Source organism: Delphinapterus leucas, chromosome 8 (assembly GCF_059928025.1).
Source record: "Delphinapterus leucas isolate spDelLeu-1000000601 "Yukka" chromosome 8, BTC_Dleu_Yukka2, whole genome shotgun sequence".
Lineage (NCBI taxonomy): Eukaryota > Metazoa > Chordata > Mammalia > Artiodactyla > Monodontidae > Delphinapterus > Delphinapterus leucas.
Genome location: NC_143136.1, coordinates 25,569,154 through 25,589,728, shown reverse-complemented (window position 1 = coordinate 25,589,728; position 20,575 = coordinate 25,569,154). Strand labels below are relative to the sequence as shown.

At 35.7% G+C, this 20,575-nt stretch overlaps 1 protein-coding gene across 1 annotated transcript in view; it reads right to left on the bottom strand.

Moving 5' to 3' along the window:
- The window catches only part of LOC149748524 (receptor tyrosine-protein kinase erbB-4), a 166,504-nt gene extending 148,177 nt beyond the window's left edge, over positions 1-18,327 (bottom strand). Inside the window, exons 1-2 of the mRNA XM_089915910.1 lie at positions 18,322-18,327; positions 17,067-17,252 (exon numbers count right to left, since the gene is read on the bottom strand). Coding sequence (XP_089772036.1) covers positions 17,067-17,252; positions 18,322-18,327 — 192 coding nt within the window. The remainder of the gene's footprint in view (positions 1-17,066; positions 17,253-18,321) is intronic.
- Positions 18,328-20,575: the final 2,248 nt, after the last annotated feature.

Here is a 20,575-nt window from a genome sequence, read left to right as displayed (position 1 = left end):
GAGAAATCTGTACAAATAATTACAATTCAGTGTAATACATTAAAGAGATGTTTTAAGTCCTAGGACTGCATCCAGGAGGGGGCAAACACCTGGTAGGAGCAGAGAAAAAGCTGGATAGTGTTTAAGGAGAAGATGGCATTTGAGTTTTGAATCCTGAATAGGGACACTAGAGAATTATTTTTTTTCCCCAAATGATATTAAGCAAAGTGAATTGCAAAATGTCAGACTGATAATGTTTCAGAGAGGTGAAGACAAGAACTGGAAAATTATCTTTGGCTTGGTCACTGATTATTTCTAAGAGAGCAGTTTCACTGTCTGGGTAGATAAATAAAAAAGGATATTAAAAAATTTGCTTTTGTTTGTTTGTTTTGTTTTCTCACTGATGAGTTACTGGGACATGAGAAATTGGATATAGTTAGTGTTTATAGTACACAACACTACTAGTGTTATAATGTGGTGAGATAGTGTAGTTAATTTTGAATCCTGGGTAGGGTCACCAGAGAATGATTATTATTTTTTCCTCCCTAAAGATAAGCAACCCTTTCATGGTTATTCTTTTAAATTCATACATGGTAAATTACAAACACACACACACACACACACACACACACACACACACACACTATTTGTTTCTGGATGGAGAAGTCAATTTTCTCCATCTTTTTCTTTGTGATTATGTATAAGAAACTATTACACTTGCTCTTGCACTTCCCTCTTTTGGGGGGAATATTGGGTGCAATGTGATACTTCTCTATTTCTTTAAAGCCCCTTTGATCAAATATAGGAATCTCTGGTCAAATATATTTTGCTCAGATCTCAGGAGATGCATGCTATTTCCTTATCAACAGCCCAGAGTTTTGATGAGCCATGAAATTTAAAACAATGAAATAAAATTCTGCTCTTAGATTCCATCTATATAGTTAATTGTTCACTCCCAATGTCCTTTATTTTCAAAGTAATAAGAAGAAATCACCCTGTCCCTTGTGTCTCCATAGACTGTATTTTAATTTCGTATTCAAGACCTCAAAGTCCAAATCCTGGAGATACAGCTTGGTTATTATAATAGTATTATTTGTTTCACCACGATGTGTAACTAAATTTGGTTGGTTTGACTAGCCTTGTCTTATACACCCAGACAAAGAGCCTGCCACTGAATATTCTTGTCAGATCATGTAGCTGCCTCCCTTTTCCTTAGCAAGGGTTAACTAAGCCGCAAAGCTCAATGTCAGGGGAGACATCTTTGTAATTGGTTCTGTGAATCCTTTTATTTCTCTATGGCACAGATGTTCTGCATCAGGCCTTTATCCGATGGAATAAGTGCAGATGCTTACAGCTGTTATAACTTTCATTGATACATGTTTTCCTCTTTTTCTTTTTGACACTCGTATGTTCTAATTGTTTAATATATCATTTTTATCAGTATTATCATTGTGAAGTTCAACAAGTTCTCACTAAGTATGAGGCATTATTAAACTCTTACAATCCAGTAGGTTTGTACTAAATTAAGTTCTTTACATACATTAACTGGTCTGTGTTATGTTAATGCTCACAACTCTACCAGGTAAGTACTTCTGTTATCACCATTTTGCATAGGAAGAGTCTGAGTTTTGAAGGATTAATTGAACCAAAGCCAAAGATGTGATACATGGTGGAGGGACTTTTTTATATTGATACTGATCCCATTACCTAGATGCTTTGGATTTTCTGGATTACTTCTTGGATTTATTACTTTCTTTCTACCTAGGAACTCTTCATGCTCTTTAATAAACTGAAGCATAGAAAGCATTCCTCAAGTCCTTTACTCTCACCTCTGGAAGGGAGATCAGCTTACATTTATAGCTTACATAATTGGTGAGTGCCTTAGGCAGAAAGACAAACATAGCGCATGGCCTGCAGGTTGCTAGAAGAGCTCCCTCAGTGCCAGACTATTTGGGCATCAGATTGAAGCAGTCTTTTGTGGCTTCCCCTAAACAGTCTTGGAAACTACTCTAAAACCGTCCAGGAAAACTACCTCTCTGCTCTGGTTTGCTGGCTGTTGACACTGTAAAATGGAAAAGAAGCGAGAAGGTACTTCTTGAATCCTAACTTCACCCTAATCTTTGCATTCTCCTCTCATTTCCCTGTTAATCTGACGGCATCCCCTGTAACTGTGATTCACAGGACTTGCGGAAACTCTTTTCTACGGCACTGTCATACTTCTATGTCTTTAGGGACAAATACTAGCTAGAAGTTTTGTGCTATTTGGGTGACTATACTTCTAAATATTCAAATATTTATGTTTGAATATGATAAATATTCAAATATTTATCATTCAAATATGATATGTGAGCCAAGGTCAAAGACTATCAGATAAATAAGCTCTGAATTGGAAGCCTCAAATGAAGAGAGAGAGGCAGAGGCAGAGGTAGACAAAGAACTAGAGGCATTATTATGCCAAGGAAAATAGTTCACCAAAGAGGACCAAGTCAAAAACTGCTTATATAGGAAGGAAAGACCAAATAAATTTGTCAGAGCTTTCTATTTCGGAAGTCTACTAAACTCCGAAAATTAGACGTAAGCTAGCATATCTGCCATTTATTTTAGGTTTGGTAATTTATAAAACAGTTTACCAAACATAATGATTCATCCATCATCCAGTAATTATAGGAGCCCCCTTGTCTTCCTGCTCTTAATGCCCATAAATATTGCTTTTGTTGAGATCACCATTTATCTCTCATTCAAAATGTTAATAGCCTCCTAAGGGTTCCGCATACCTCCCTGTACTCAGATGTTTACAGTTTGGGCTCCTGGCTAGAAAGAAGCCAGTAAAAAATCTTAAGTGTCCATATCTCATGGGCAACTCCCTTCTGACTTCTGTGTGTATTTTGAATAACATCTTTAATCTGCATTCATAATTTTAATTTATGAAGAACTTAAATTCAGCTTTTAGGCCTGTCAGTGATGTACACACAAATTCACTTTGTTATGACCAGTATAAGCAGTCTTATGATCCATACCTATCTCCCCTATCCTCCAGGTCATGTTCATGCTAAGCTACAAAAAAACCTTAATAGAATACCATCTGCTACATATATAACTTAGTGAAAATAGGAGGCAAGTCAGAGGTTGTCCTGAAAATTTGTATTTTAAATCATATTCCACCCACTTTAGGGAATTGGGAATGTTATTTGATAGCTTTGATTAAGCATGGCCAAGGTAGTAAAATTTCTTCCATCTAGTTTTTTCCCTCCATTATGCTGAAATACAGATTCCCCTTTACATACCCAAGAATGCACTGCCAAGTGCTTTAGAATTATTAATGACCATAACTCCCTCAGGAGTGACTCCTTTTAAGTCCTGAAATCACAATTCTTCGAGGATATAAAGTGTAACCAATTTACCCACCTTATCTGAACCAAAGTAGAGGTTTTAAAATTCATTCAGACGTAACAGGGAAGAGCACACCCAGGCAGTATTTTCCTGTTAAATACCTATTATTTAGAGAGGTATAAGAGCTGGCTGGAGAATAAAGAATCCATATTTTTCCTGTCTGTGTTATATGGGTTTTGGAGATAGAAAAATTTAGAACTTCCAATGTAGTCATTTCTGTTGACAAGAAATTCAATTAAGTTGCAGCCGGGGTTGTTTTCCTGATAAAATCCCTGATTTTAGTAGTCCATCTGATGTTTTAACACTTTATAAACTGTTTTTCAGCCTTTCTTAGGCTTACCAGTAGGGAGAACAAAACAAAACAAAATACACGACATTATCTCAGATGGCAGCAACATCAGTAGCTTGGAGAATATTATTTCTGTGGGTTGCATGTTCAGTCTTTATTGTAATTCTCCTTTGCCTACCATCCAATTTCTTTTAGACCCATTTGGTGCCAATTTCTTGAAAGCTTATTGTAGTAATATTAAAAATCTCAATCTAAATAGCAAACTAGCCCCCTGAATCATAAGCAAATAAGTCTGTGTGGGCTCACAGAATTTCCCCTTCAGGCCTTGAGATTCTACTTATCTAGTTCTTTGTTTTTTATGAGAAATAAATTACTTTTAATGTTGCATTTTATAAAGGGCTTAAAATGTGTGTGTGTCCCCCAAAGTGTTTGACTTTTGTGACATTTTTAGAAACAATCATGACTTGAAAAATCTCAATATTTGAGTGATGATAATAAAAATTGCTTTGGGCTGAAATTCTTTATTTTGTATCAGAGTCCACAGGAAAATTTTACAGCTAAGTAATAAACCTGGAAAATAAGGGTTTATCGTGGAAATGTTGACAGACTCTAGCAGGTGCTACTGTAATATCTTGAATCTGATTTAAAAGAAGTTTTCAATAATGTTTTTCCAAGCCAGTCTTTAGGGGAATGCACGTTAAAAAAAAAAAAAAAAGTTTTCCACTACCTCGGTGATTGATGAAAATGTGAGGAATTTGTGGCCAGATACCTTGGAGTACCTGTGAATAAGATCAAAAGCATGGAGAGATTACTGTCCTGTGAGAAGCCACCTATTAAAGTCTCACTGCATAGAGACTTTTCGATAAAATGATAGTCCATAGGTGCCATATGGATTATACTGGTATGTTCTCAGATAAAGGTAGTAGTGAAATAAACTGTCACCCCACTTAATTATGTTTTAATAAAAAAAAATAGGAAGATAATAACAAGAGTAGTTGTGACTAAGACTGTGATTCTAGAAGAAATCAAGTCTATGTATTTATATATATAGTGCGTGCTCTCCCACATTCTCCACAAAATTATGGTACAAGTTACCTGGTTTGGATCAGTTTTATACTTTAAATTTTACAGATTATGACAGGAAATAAGAAATAGCTCCTTCAATTATCTAATTAAGATGCAGAACTAGTTAGGCAGGAGTACTATCAATTTGAGGTCACTGTCTTGCCCTGTCCTTAGATCATATAATGTAGTGGTCCTGAGAGAGGCAACATGTGGAAATGCTTAAATCTGTTTGTGCAAGTATCACATGTTCATGCTTATTAGTTATGTGACTTTGGACAAGTTACGTAACCTCTCTGAGTCTCAGTGTTTTCATGTAAAATGGGAATAATATAAGCAATAACAACAGGAGTAATAATATCTAACGTTATTGAATGTTAGTATGTATCAGGCATTGTGCAAGATAGTTTACACATATTAACTCATTTAAACATATAATTGTGTCTATCCTATAGTTCTTTATAAGAATTGTAGGCTGGATAAACAACAATGTCCTACTGTATAGCACAGGGAAACTATATTCAATATCCTGTGATAAACTATAATGGAAAAGAACATGAAAAATAATGTATATATATGTATAACTGAATCACTTTGCTGTACAGTAGAAATTAACACAACATTGTAAGTCAACTATACTTCAATAAAATAAACTTTGAAAAAGAGGTATTCCATATAAAGTCCTTTGCCCAATATTAAGCATAGCTTCAATGCAAGTGTTAGCTGATTTGGCTACAGGATTGATCTTGCTTCATGAACACTTAGGTTAAAGACATAGGGGTCATTACTTTCCAGTATTGTTATTGCCATGCACTGTCATCGCTGGTCTACCTGAAACCAAACTATTATAAGACAACCTGTTCCACAAAAGCTCTGATCAGCACCAGTTAGGACTGATTGATTGTATACCAGGGACTGGGAAGAATTCATGAAATTGTCTCAACCCTACCATGAAAGATCTTTACCTGTACGCTCTTGGTTTAGGCATTGCCAGACATTTTTCCAATCAATAGTAGAAACCAAGTCATTTCAGTTTGGTGTTCTGACTTGATGTGCCAAAGCTTTAAAGAAATAACCATCTAAAATTTTTAAAGCAAAATGTAAACAACTAGACTCAAAAATTTTTTTCAAGATATATGTATTTCACAAACAGAGTACTAGCACCCAGATTAAGAACAGTATCTCGGGCTTTCCTGGTGGCGCAGTGGTTGCGAGTCCGCCAGCCAATGCAGGGGACACGGGTTCGTGCCCCGGTCTGGGAAGATCCCACATGCCGCGGAGCGGCTGGGCCCGTGAGCCATGGCCGCTGAGCCTGCGCATCTGGAGCCTGTGCTCCGCAACGGGAGAGGCCACAACAGTGAGAGGCCTGCGTACTGCAAGCCACTCTAACCCATATTAGCTATATTTTTATGGAATTCTTTAACCTTGTATAGAAATTAACTTAAGGATATTCTTTTATTTAGCACTTATGCATTCTTGAGAAAGCTTTATAAATTCTATTTCATTCTAGCAGAATAACTGGTAATTCTTAATACATACTAGAAAGAATTTGAAAATACACGGGAATCATTCATTTTGTCTTAAAAAATACAATATTTAAAATTTTAAAGCTCTAACTCAATCTGACATTTAATCTACAGGGGTCTTCATTAAAAAATCCTTGGTTTAAATCTTATACTACAATTTCTAATAAAGCAGCCCCATTAGTAAACTATATTCATGCTAATGTGCTTGCTTGGGGCAATAATCATCAAAGTCCCTAGTTCTAGTCCTTGCCAGTGAAAGTGCACTAGGAGTGGGTGATGTAGTATCGTAATTATACAATCAGCCTTGTCAAGGCATAGAGCATTGGGAATAGCAGAATCCTGAAGCTGAAAATGAGGCTAGCTGATAGATGACTGTCATTAAGCTCTTTTTTTGTTCACATGAAGGATAAAATCTTTGACCCATAGCCACTCTTTATATGCTCATAGCCGCTCCCCTTCCTTTCCACAACTACACATATATTCTGTTCATCTCTCACCTTCGCCTGATGAAAAATAATAAACATCTGCCAACAACCTCCTTTTAATCAATCAAATTTAGATAATGAAAAGTCAAAGTTTGCACACTGTTTAGCCTAATATTTCTAATCATGACGATAAATGACTCTTCCCATCCTGTGCTCCTTTCCATATTTAATTGAATATTGTCAAATTTTGGCTACATAGAACTATTCTATATTTAAAACATAAATTCATCTTACTAATATATTTATATTCAAGATATAGAAAAAAGCATATATGTACATATATGTATATGTGTATATTTATGTTTGTAGGCACATACACATACATATGTATCATACAAGCTGTGTACATTTTATTTTATCACATATGGTACTAAATATAATTATTCTAAATTTTTTTTTTTTTTTTTTTTTTTGGCGGTACGCAGGCCTCTCCCTGTTGTGGCCTCTCCCGTTGCAGAGCACAGGCTCCAGACGCGCAGGCTCAGCGGCCATGGCTCACGGGCCCAGCCACTCCGCGGCATGTGGGATCTTCCCGGACCAGGGCATGAATCCGTGTCCCCTGCATCGGCAGGCGGACCCTCAACCACTGCACCACCAGGGAAGCCCTAATTATTCTAAATTTTTTAACATTCTCAGAATGTAGAAGATTGGCATAAAGCCTTAACTGCTTTCTCTCATTCACCTTCAGCCTGTCTTCATTATTAACCTTATTTTCCTCCCTTCTGGCTCCATGCCCTTCTGGGTTTGATTGGGCTATCTCTCTTCTGCAGCCAGTGACCTGCTAAACCACTTTCCTATGGTAATTAGAAGGTGCAGAAGTAGGAGGGTAGATGTTCCCGCTAAGTAATTGTAAGAGGATCTAATACTACATTTTGACTGTTGCATCCCTCCTAGGTCACATAGCTACACAGAACCAAGTTTGTCTTCTTCAAAGTCACTGTTTTAGAATATTTTTTGTGCAAATCTATAGAGGATATCTTTTGAAGTAAGACTCTTCTAAATTATTAATGCTAGAATCAAACAGTGTATATATATATCAGAGTATTATATATCTACTGTAATGTGGGAAACAATAAATTTTAAAAAATATTTTAAAAAATAAGTCATTGTTACAAATATAGATCATGGCAAGACTTGAGTACAATTAAAAACAAAGAACTAGGAGGTTTTGTGTAGTTATAAAGTGATGATATGAGGTCATGAAATACTTCTATATCTTGATGTGGTGGTAGTTATATAAATCAACATGTGATAAAATTGCATAGAACTATACACACACAGACACACACAAAAGTTTATGTAAAACTGGTGAAATCAGAATAAGCTCTGTGGATTGCACCAATGTCAAATTCCTGGTTGCAATATTTGTACTATAGTTACACAAAATGTTATCAGTGGGGAAATTGGTGAGGAACGAATGGAAACACTCTTACAATTTTTTGTAACTGCCTATGAATCTAAAATTATTTCAAAATAAGAGTTAGAAAAAAAAACTATCTGGAGAAGAATTTGGGCAGGTATAGAGGAAGCAAATCTGTGTCTTGCCTTCATTCCCAACATGGTTTTTCTGTTTCCAGTCAAATTGCTTGATCTCCTCATCCTTTGTTTCTCCTACGTGCAGCAAAATACAAGTCCTAACTCTATGAATTACTATAAACATCTTGAAATCAGTAGGAAGAATGACATTGTATGCATACATCTGAAGGATCATGATTATATATCACAACTTCTTGACAGCAATATTATAACACCCATCTACCTACACAGTTTTAGAAACAAAAGCCACAGGTGAGCCATAAACTAGACATGCAGGTCCTGCTACTTTGATTCTGCATTTAAGAAAATCACTGTGCTCCTAAAACCTGCTACAATACCAAACTTCATTCACATAATCATGACTAATAGATGTAATTGTGAACACTTTACACACATAAAGTACAATTTAATCCATTCGGATTGTAAAGCTTTCAGATTTGTGTCAAAATAAGGAGTACATTAAAAGTACTAGCTATACATTTACAGTAAAGAAATTAAGTTCTTTCCTTCCTGGATTTGTATGGTAGCTGAATGAAAACCTTTGCCATTATAGAATGGAGTAACTTTCTGGCTGAATTAGAGTCGCTCAGCATGTCAAACAAAGCCACAGGCAAAGCAAAGCAAAAGGGTAGCTTGCTATTTTATAGGTTAGACAAGAAACAACCTAAATGACTCCTCTAAGGGAGAGGCCTTCATATTTCATGCAAACCCCAGGAAATAATTAAGGCTTCAGTGCAATTCTGGGACCTGTGCTCTAGAAACTGACTCAATAAACTTCATTTTCGATAAGCCTCTCATAGGTTTTGTGGTTTGAGAAATTGACTTATTTCTATCTAGCCCTGGAGGTGAGGGTGGAACATAAAAGAGGCTGAACCCAACAACCTAGAGAAAAAAGATTAGGTTCTCTAAGACCAAAGAGGGAAGAGGGAATCACTGGTGGCACTTCCAGAAAGGGACTGGGAATGGGGTGGGGTAGGGGGAACCTAGCCTTCTACTCTCACTCTGTCCCCACAGAAGTGCTAAGCCTCTCCCAGGATGGTGTGTACATGGATGCCCAGGCCCTGGAGGACTGAACACCATGAGACAAGGATTTGTAGGAACATGTCCCAGCTAGCTTGATGGAGAGAAGAGTCATGTGAAGTACAGCCCAATCCTCCAGTCACCCCAGTCAGTCCAGTCTAGATCAGCTGACACCCAGCCAACCCCACAACATGTGAATGAGTCTAATTTAGAAATAGGTCTAATAATGGACAGAGACCCTGCAAAAATTCACTCATTTGGCTGCTTCTTTAGGGTAAAAAAAAATTGAAAATTGTATCTTCATGAAATAATCAATGACTTGTCTGTGATTCTGAGTGCAGTTTTTCATCCATCTACTATTTAATAGCAGGACCTTGGGAAAGTCACTGAATGCATCTATTCTGAATAAAATTTTACCATTGAGTCATATTCATGCTACTGAATTTCTCTAAAGATCTAATGACAATTCATTAGAATATATAATGCTTTCAAAGATAAATAGTGGCACTAAAAATGATAAATAATAAGCTAACTTTCATCCTTGTCTCTTCCAAACAGTGGCTGTGACTAAAAAAAAACTCTCTATTTTAATTTAAATTGTGAAATGTCATTAATTGGAGTCTGTCTATGCCACTAACACTATGGCTTCTAATTCCAATATATCTCTTCTATTCCACTGTTATAAAATATAATAATTTTTCTGTATCACAACATACCCCCCAAACCCATTCAATTAGTATTCACAAAGTCATTATCATATTATTAAATGTATTTAATAAATGACAATTTTATCTTTCTAGAATGTTAGAAGTATTCTGTCTCTTCTGTAGAATATGTATTTATTATTTTTAAATTATATATATGTGCATAAGACTGAGGTCGTATTTAAATATAGAATTTGGTCTTGACCACAAACAAACCAGAAGTTTCAGCACCCAGTTCATGCATTTAACTGACATCAGACATTCAGATTTGAGTCCAATTTTATTCATGTAGAAGGAAATGGCTGAGTCAAACGGGAAATTACTATTTCCTGTCACTCTGTGTCGCTACTGCTAGAGAACAATGGAAAAGAGGAAAGAAAGAAAGTAAATGAAGGTTCTGCTCATGTTATACATTTAAACCTTAAGGAAGACTTCATATCTGTATACAGAAGAAAAGTTTATTTCTTAACACAGAAATCTGCTCTCCTTCCAATCATGGTGAACTATGTTTCTGAACTGAGAAAGAGAGAAATTCTTTTCTCCTCTTTGCCCCTCACACTAACTGCCACTCTGCCATCAAGAAAAAAGAAAATTAAGATCCACAGACACCTCCCAATAGCTACAAAAATTAGATTTCACAATAGAATTCCCGTTAGCTCCAACTGGGAATATTATGTGGGCAAGAAAAGTAATCTGGAGGACAGACAACTTAAGAGTGGAAAATTTTTTTTAAAAGTTTAATTGAGAGAATCTATTAAACTGGGCTAAAATTCATGTTGACCTTTGAGCAATACAAGTTTTCTTAGAAATCATAAATGTCGGAATCAATCTATTTGCAAAAATATAACTGAAAGAGTCTTTATATATAGGCAGGTCTAAATTATTTTGGTTAAACATATTAGGTCATTTTTACTCTTTGAAATATCAAATTATCTTTATTTCTATTTCTTTTCAGAGGAATTTTAAGGATGGATCAATTTATAACTTAGTCAGACAATGAATCATCTTGAAGTGTACAATGGACCACTGAAAAATGTTTTTAGAATCATCTCTTTAACTAGTTCCAATTGTAAACCACTAAAAAAGAAAGCCCTGGTAACATTACATCTGAATTAAACTGCAGATCATTAGAGCTCCAGAAGAAAATCTGACAGTAAAGAAAAATAGGCCAGCAAAGCTCCGAGGAAGGTTTCAAGATTTTGAAAAATAATGGTGGCAGATACTCAGTACTCAGGCTTTAAAAATGCAGTAACAACAACAACAAAGTCTCAAATAATCTCCTTAGAAAGAAGTCAGAAGATAAAATCTATGCAGTAAAAGGAAGTTAAACCCACTTTAACCTTTCTACCTTGAGATTGAAAAGTTAGAATTTTCTCTTTGCTCCTCCCCGGTAATAGATTATCTACTCAAAAATTACCCTGACCTCAGCTCTTTGCCAATTCACTGCTGGTTTCACATGTTCAACATTACAAACAATTCGATTTCCTAACATGAAAATTAGAGGTCACAATAATAGCACATGTAGAACAGCAGCTTAGGAACCTGTGTAGGAAAGCATGTGAAAATAGGAGACAAGTTCCTTCTTCCAAAAAGTAGAAATATTAAACATGAGATGACCTCCTCCTACCCTCAGTGTGGTGTAAGAACAAATGTTAAATCTTTCATACTTGAGACTTTAAAATTGAGTAGTTTTGAAATGACATCATGAGGGTGTTCTAACTATGAATGTATGTGTCTTTCCTTATTGTTTTCACCTCAGATATTATCCAAAATTATAACACGTGGTGGACACTCTTACTCTATGCTAAGCAGCATTTTTAGCACAAGTATTACCTTATTCTCATAACTGCTCTATGAAGTGAGTACTATTATTATGCTCATTTTCAGGGGGCACAGAGAGATTAAATAACTTGTCAAGGGCCACACAGCTGATAACTGAGGCAGCTGGGATTTGGACCCATTCAGTCTGGTTCTAGAATCTGTATGCTTAACACAAACTAGCACCAAACTATACATTTTAAATTCTTAATTTATAGTGTCACTTGTGAACAGTATCAATACTGCACGGTAGCTCACAGAATAGTTTTGAGCTTGCTTTATCATAATATTTTATATGTAAAACATCAATTTAAAAAAATTCTCCCATAATTAAATGAATATCTAGCACTTGATCCTGAAAATGTGACATAGACCTTCACGATAAAGCAATAAAAAATTTCCATGAAGACAATAAAAAGTATTATTCATGATGGAATCTTCTCTTTTATGGGCATGATGATGAGACACAACTACAGATAAAATGTCACACTCCTCCACTCCTCAAATTCAGGAGGAGTGCAAGTGACTATAAGCTGCAGTGGTGCATATATTTGGAGAGGAAAGGGTGAAGAATGGTTTAAAGACCTGGCTCAGGAGGCATCAGAGTTACTGATACAGAATCCAGGCATTTCAACCTACTGCTGTGTCCTTTAGGACTTAAGTTCCTCCATTTTCCTGATCTATAAACTGGGAGAATAATGGGTCATACCTGCTAGAGTTTCAGTAAAGATTACGTAATACAAAATATATAAAGCACCAAGCAGATGCCTGTTGTGTAAGACACGCTTTACCTACATGGACTCACCATGAAATTCCTTCACTAAACTCACATGCACTTTTCAGAATCTGCCAAGTTGTCTTTTCAAAACTGCTTGCCCAACTTGTTAGCAACAACTCTGAAAGAAGGAATTCTCACAATTATCTTCTATCCTGGATTCATAAAGCCCCAGGAAGGCATATGGTATTATACAAACATTAAATAATAATACGTTCTGCTCTGCTTACCAAATTAAATCAAGTTCTAAATGCAGCACATGCAGAGTGAAAATGGCTGCTGATAAGAAGAAATTTTGGTGTTGAAATTTGTGTTTCTGTTACATAAAATGTTGTAGAATGATGTACCAATGGAAGGATGGAAGGAAAACTTGGAATATGGATGAAATTTAAAAAAAATACTTTCTTCTTTATATATAAAAACATAGATTAGTGGTTATAATATTTATTTACTCGCTGTGTGAATTTAATCATGTAACAGATTCTCTGTGACTGACTTTATCTGTGAAATGGACATACTAATGACACATAACTTATAGGTTTGTGATGAGAAAAATTAACTAATGAATAAAATATACAGAGTAGTGGTTTACACAGAGTAAGTGCTTGATGTTAGCCATAATTATTATTTCTTCTACTATGTTACACTTTCCACAGGTATTTTATAACACAAGTATAAGCTGGTTATTTTATAGCATCATATCTCCCCTTCTACCGGTTTTGTCAATAAATAAAAGGGATGCAGCCAAAATGAAAGTGGGTATTGGAGTAATTATGATGGTGATATCTCACTTTCATAAATTCTCTCAGTGAGAATTGGAAGTAAAGAAAAAGAAGCCTCTAACTTACTGAAATAGTTATTTGCAAAATACTTGTGTTGACTCAGACCAAATTACTCATATTCTACAGACATTTCTGAAACAATTCTCTACTTTGAGGCTTTTGACCTATAGCTAATAAAAGAAGATTGTTTTTAAATACTCCATGATCTAGGAGCTGAGCCAGGGATTTTACATGAGCTATTTTATTTAATCTTTGCAAATCACTATGAGGAAGTTTATTAGTTTTCTATTGCTATAACTCATTACCACAAATGCAGTGGCTTAAAACAATACAAATTAATTTTCTTGCAGGTCTGGACATCAGAAGTCAAAAATCAGTTTCTAAACTGGACTAAAATCAAGGTGTTGGCAGGCTTGCTTTCCTTCTGGAGATTCTAGGGGAGAACTTGTTTCCCTGCCTTTTCTAGCTTCTAGAGGTCGACTGTATTCTTCAGCTTGTGTCCCCCTTTCTCCATCTTCAAGGCATATCACTCCAACTCTGCTTCCGTTTTTATATCTTCTGTCTCTTACTTTGATTCTTCTGCTTCCCACTTATGTGGATCCTCGGATTACACTGGCCCACTTGGATGATCCAGGATAATATCATCTCCCCATCTCAAGATCTTTAATTTAATCACATCCTCACGATGCCTTTTAACATGTAAATTAACATGTTCACAGAAGATGGGGATAGGACATAACATCTTTGAAGGCAAGGGATTATTTTTCAGCCTACTGCAGGTAGATAGTATTATACTCATTTTGTGAATGAAGACAAATGTAATAATTATTAACTCCATTAATACACTGAGAAACAAAAATTCAAAGAGGTTGAATAATTTACTCAAATTCACAAAACCAAAACGTGGGCACCGGCATACTAATGTAGGTCCTTTTGACCCTAAAGCTGTTTCCACTACACAATTCTGCCCCCAAAGTAGGAAAACAAGATAAAGGAAGGACTCCCTCCTTAAGGGTAAAATTTTTTTTCATTTTCTTTATGAGTTAAATATATTTATTAAATATATATTGAATAGCTACCTACATGTAAGACCCAATTTCAAGTGCTGGGAAAAAATATGAATCAGACCAAATCAGTAACTACTAGGTAATCTCATATCTTCCCATATATTTGAATACTTATAACTCTTAAATCTATATCTACAATCCTGACCAACTTCAACTACCTAATTGATAGCTCCATTTTTGTGTTCAATAAACCCTGTCCATTTGCCATGTCTGGAACTGAACTAGCCTTCTCCACCTCAGGCAACAGCACCACCATATATCCCTCCCTCAGCATCCTCTAATCGATAATCAAATACCTAAACTGCCTCAAAAATGTTTCATAATTTCATTAACTTCTTATTTTCATTACCCCCAGACTTCTAACTGGTATCTTCATTTCCATTCTTGCATTGCCTCAATCTAATTTCCATACATAAATTGGCATGATCTCTTTAGAAAATAAATTAGATTATATCATGTCCAGGGCAAAATACTTCAATATCTACTGCATTTATAATAAAATCCAAATTTTTCATGCTACACAGTTTTACCACATACCTTGCTCTGTTTAGGACATTTGTGTGCCTGTTGTCCCGGCATAACTAGTAATAGAGCCTCCTTTCACTCTTAAACTTGTTCATTTGGATGACAAATTACATGGTCACCATATATATAGGGCTCTGTGTTATCTTTCCTCTGCCTAAATTTCTTCCCATAGCCAAAGTCTCTCTCGGGACTCAATGGGGTCTGTCCTTAAGTCTCCCCTGTAATTATTTTTCTTCAAAATCTAAACCAAAGTGTTTAATCCTATATCTAGTTGTTTTATTTGTTGAATGTTTATTCTTACCATTAGACACCTCAGTCTACATAGTACCTGGCACATGGTAGGTGTCCACATATATTTATTAAAAGATTAGTGACTAAACAAATATGCCATATAGTCAGAGAGTTATATAAACACGCAGTATAACATTTAAATAATACAATACAAACTAACACAGAAGAGAAGGAAGTTACTTCTCTTTAGAGAGAAAAGAGTTTTTGACTTCACAAGGGGAGGAAGCCCAATCAGTGTTGATGGATCAAAAACATCATGCTACGTGAATCAAGAAGCTATGAGAAAAGATTTCTAAGCAGAAGGAATGTCATTTACAAAGGCAAAAAGATTTTAAAACAGTGTGATTATTCAGGGAACTCAAAGTAGCTTCTATTATTAGAGTGTACAGTCTTGCATAAATGATATATTGATGCCATGAATCCCTAAGGACAAAACCTAAATTATGGAGAAGACTGCAGGAAATATAGAGAAGAACTAAGAAATTCAAAACTTAAGTTTTGTTTTCATTTATAGTGCTAGGATGATTTGAGAATGTCTATTGCACATTTACATTTAGCTCACCTTATAAATTATAGAAGTTCTTAGATAATTAAATCACTTTTTGAAGAGTGATATTTCAAACTTCATTACTGTAAAGAATCCTCTCAGTTGTGAGTTTGCCATGTGATATTCACAAAATTGTAATACACGGTCCATAAGGAGACTATATCAAGATTTACGGTACAGAAAACTCAACTGGGCTTTTCCCTCAAATAATTTTTTGGGTTTGCATTTTAAGAATTTTCTCCAATTTCTTCTTTGGGTGATGTATTTTTATTCACTCTCAGATTGTAAAAAGAAATAGGCTAAAACTACTGGATTAACATTTTGGCATTTATATTATACAAATGCTAAAATGATCAGATCTGTAGAATTTATAGAACATCAGGTCCTATTTTGATGTAAATAAGAGTGGGAATAGTGAATTAAAACTCATCCCAGACCTATTTATCTTGGTATAGAAAATTGTAATGCTTCTTTGAACTTAAAATATGCACTCCAAAGTTGCACGCTGGTGGACTACAGGATGTGAAAGCTTTGCTTGGCTCCCAGGGTGTTTCAAAAGTTTGAGCCAAGTTTTAAATTTAGAGAAAAATCCAGAATTCTGGCCCTTCCTTAAAGTTTTGAAGATCCGCTAACTCCGGTGGAAAAAAAAACATAGTCCCCAAAAGGCAAGTAAATGTTTTCTACTTCACATAGAACCATCTCCTTCCATCACCCCAGGTACTGAAATCCACATCACTCTCCTAACATACGTTATATGACTGAGACCTTGTGCCAGACAAAAAACAAAAACAAAACCAGGAACAACAACAAAAAAACAACTATTAAAGACCAATCGGGAGTTATCAAAATGTCTAGAAAAATGTTTAGAATTTGATCGTTTGTAATTCTGAGAATTGAACGTACATGCTATGCTAACAAAATCATCTAAAAATGGAACAACTCAAACCTTCAATCTTTTCCTTCTTAAATTTTGTTAACTAAACTATTCCTAAACAACAACAAAAACAACAAAGCCAAACAAATCCAGTATAACAATTTTTCCTCCTGACCAATAAGTTATTTGTTTTGGTATCTGGTCAATATAACACAAACATCACAGTACAATAATCCCAAAATATATAAATAGATTATGAGATTGATCTGTGGTTTGAATGAAAATACCTCCCTATATCTTTCAATATAGCAAATATAATTTATCTTATTTAAATAGATTGAATACCCAAACTGTTCTAGATTAGGAAATATAAAGGCAGAAGTGATGGGCACTTACCTTAGCTATCTGGACACACCAATTAAGCAATAGCTGGGATCCAATGTTATCCTTGTGTTCATGGACATAATCCAACAGGCAGCCATGGGGCATAAGCTGTGTAACCAGCTGAATGGTTGGGCTTAGACACACACCCAATAACCGGACTAAGTGTGGATGGTCCATACTTGCCATGATCAGAGCTTCCTAAGAGAAAAAATATAACACCATTGTTTAAACTCAAAGTTCTTTACCATTACAGTTATTTGCCCTGTACTAATAGTGTTGATAATAATTTTGAAAATGTACTCTCACTCAGTGGAATCAATTAAAAGTGAAAAGACATTATTGTAGCTATTATATTTCTAAAGTGGTTTAATTCAAGTGAAATTAAATGAAAAATAGACTATACAAAATGGGAAATATTATAGAATAACTGCATATAAAATTAATAGCAGTATTTTCTCTTTTGTGATATGAATAATAATAGATTTTATTTACTGCCAAGTAAGTTGAAATTGAATCCTAATTTATACTGTAGATTTTTAACCTTTGATATTTGGTTCTAGAGTCCAATAATCTGTACAAATGCACTTACTTGTATAAGGTGGCTCAGTTACAAATAAGGCAATTCAAAGTTAACTCATTCATTATTGGCGTGGATTCAGACAGCATACACAGGTGTAATTTATAAATTATAAATATCATTATAAACAATTACAAACAATATGCCTATTGTGAATTTATGCAGAAAAATAAACATTTTAATAAGACATTTTGCTCCATAACTTTGCTTTCACTCAAATTTATTTCATTTTCAAAATTATAAGTGATGTTTATTCATAGAACCGTAAAATTTGAGAGCTAGAGGCCAGATTGTACAAATCTGTATACTCCAATTTTCTCGTTTCATGAAGTGAGAAAACAGTTCTAAATTCTTTTTCATAATCATAAAGGCAGCTTTGCTTAATGGAGATAGAGTGTGGACATATTATGGTTATTTAGCACATCCTAAAGTTAGCCTTCAATCAACAGTTATTTTAAGTGACTTTAGTCCAATTTGAAATTGATATGACCTTATACACACACAGAGTGGGTGACACATCCATGGCAATTTATTATCAATCAGTTACCTATATGCAGGTATGAGATTGTTCATTGTACTATTCTGGAATATTTTTTGTAGCTTTGAAAAGTTTCAAACAAATACTTGAAGACAGAAAGCTATATTGAGCTTCTCTTTAAGACAGCATGGCAGATTGGTATACACATTTACCTCCATTTCCTCTCAATTCTACCATTTTAACAACAGAGTAATTAATAAAAAGCCAGAAACCAATAATCACAAGAAGAAATGAGGATGGAATGCTAAAAGTAGCAAGTGGTTTACTAGTAGTAACTGACTTAGCAAACGTAAGAAATCTGAAGCCTAACTTAGTAGGGGGAAAACTGAAAAGAAATCCAACTTACCCCACTTGTTTACACACAAAAGGCTCAGTAGTGTTACACCACGAACCACTATACATAAATGGAGCAGGAGGGACTGACTTCCTCAGGATTTTTTCAAAGTCCATTTAGGATGCACTTAGACTACAGATCTCCTTCTCCCCTTCATCCTTAGGAGAGGCTAAACCAAAGGGATTGTGGACTGAATATCAGGCAATGGAAAGAGAAATACTCTGGTGAAAATAGTAGGATCATGTAAATTTATATATGGTGAAAGATGGGGCCACGCTCCAGTTTCTTCTCCCAAATGGAGCTGTGACTTCAAACTTCTGGAATTTTTGTTTAAACCTCAAATTCTACATCCAGCGAAATTTGAACCAAGTGAGTAAATATACAGACATATCTGTTCTTAAAAATGATTATTGGGGTTTCCCTGGTGGCGCAGTGGTTGAGAGTCTGCCTGCCGATGCAGGGGACACGGGTTTGTGCCCCGGTCCGGGAAGATCCCACATGCCGTGGAGCGGCTGGGCCCGTGAGCCATGGCCGCTGAGCCTGCGCATCCGGAGCCTGTGCTCCGCAACGGGAGAGGCCACAACAGTGAGAGGCCTGCGTACCGCAAAAAAAAAAAATAAATAAATTAAAAAAAAAATGATTATCTCACATTTCCTTTCTCTGTTAGATGTGCTCACTTAATAAAAGGTGGAAGTCAGTTTAAAAAGTACATTTAATTGAGGAAACAAGGAAACGACAGAAGGGATACTCCAGAATAAAGGCTATACAGAAGTAGCCAATCCAGACTGGAGTAGGGCATATTGCTCTGGAAAAGATGATGCAAGAAGATGGAATTGATAGAAAACCTAATGAGTTTAAAATGCATTAAGAGTATACATATTTTCCTAGCCGAATCTGACCATCAAATTAGTGATAGATACACAGAAAACTAAGCAAAAGTAAAATAAAGAAATGAATTTGAGGTAAAACACAAGATACACACAAGAAAAGAAAGTCATCATAATTACTATAAAGCAGTGGTCCCTAACATTTTTAGCACCAGGGATCGTTTTCATGGAAGACAATTTTTCCATGGACCAGGGGTGGGCAGGGGGATGGCTCACAATGATTGAAGTGCATTACATTTATTGTGCACTTTATTATTATTACATTGTAATATATAATGAAATAATTATACAACTCACCATAATGCAGAATCAGTGGGAGCCCTGAGCTTGTTTTCACTTGCCACTCACTGATAGGGTTTTGATATGAGTCTGCAGGCCATTGATTAACTATAGTCTCTGTGCAGTCAAACCTCTCTGCTAATGATAATCTGTATTTGCAGCCGCTCCCCAGTGCTAGCATCACTGCCTCAGCCCCACCTCAGATCATCAGGCATTAGATTCTCATAAGGAGCGTGCAACCCAGATCACTCACATGTGTAGTTCACAGTAGGGTTTGCACTCCTGTGAGAATCTAATGCAGCCACTGACCTGTCAGGAGGCGGCGCTCAGGCAGTTATGCGAGCGATGGGGAGCAGCTGTAAATACAGATGAAGCTTCACTCGCTCACCCGCCGCTCACCTCGTGCTGTGTGGCCTGGTTCCTAACAGGCCACAGACCACTACAGGTCTGTGGCCTGGGGGCTGGGGAAATCTGCTATAAAGCACAGCTGCAGCTGGGAGTCGTTATAGAAGCATAACAACATAAACATGAAACATTAATATAAGCAACTATCATATGACTATATTGGAAAATGAAGAAAAGGAAGATATATTTCTGCAAGGTGGTGATGGGAAGGAAGTGAAGTACATTCCTGTTGTTCACAATGCAAAGTTAGTATATGATGCATAAAACTGAAAAATCAAGAGTTGACAGTATAAGCATATTATTTAGATAGAGAGTTAAGTAAAAGAAGAAATTGCTGAAAATTGAAAGTGATTACTTGGGCAGTGTAAAATGGGGGCAGGGAAGGAAAAGAGGGTCACTAGTGACTGCTGTCTTTCACCATTATTAGCCTTGTAAGACATTATTCACTTTTAACCTCCACTACTATTTGAGTAGTGTTGAGTTCAGCTGAGTCTAAAGATT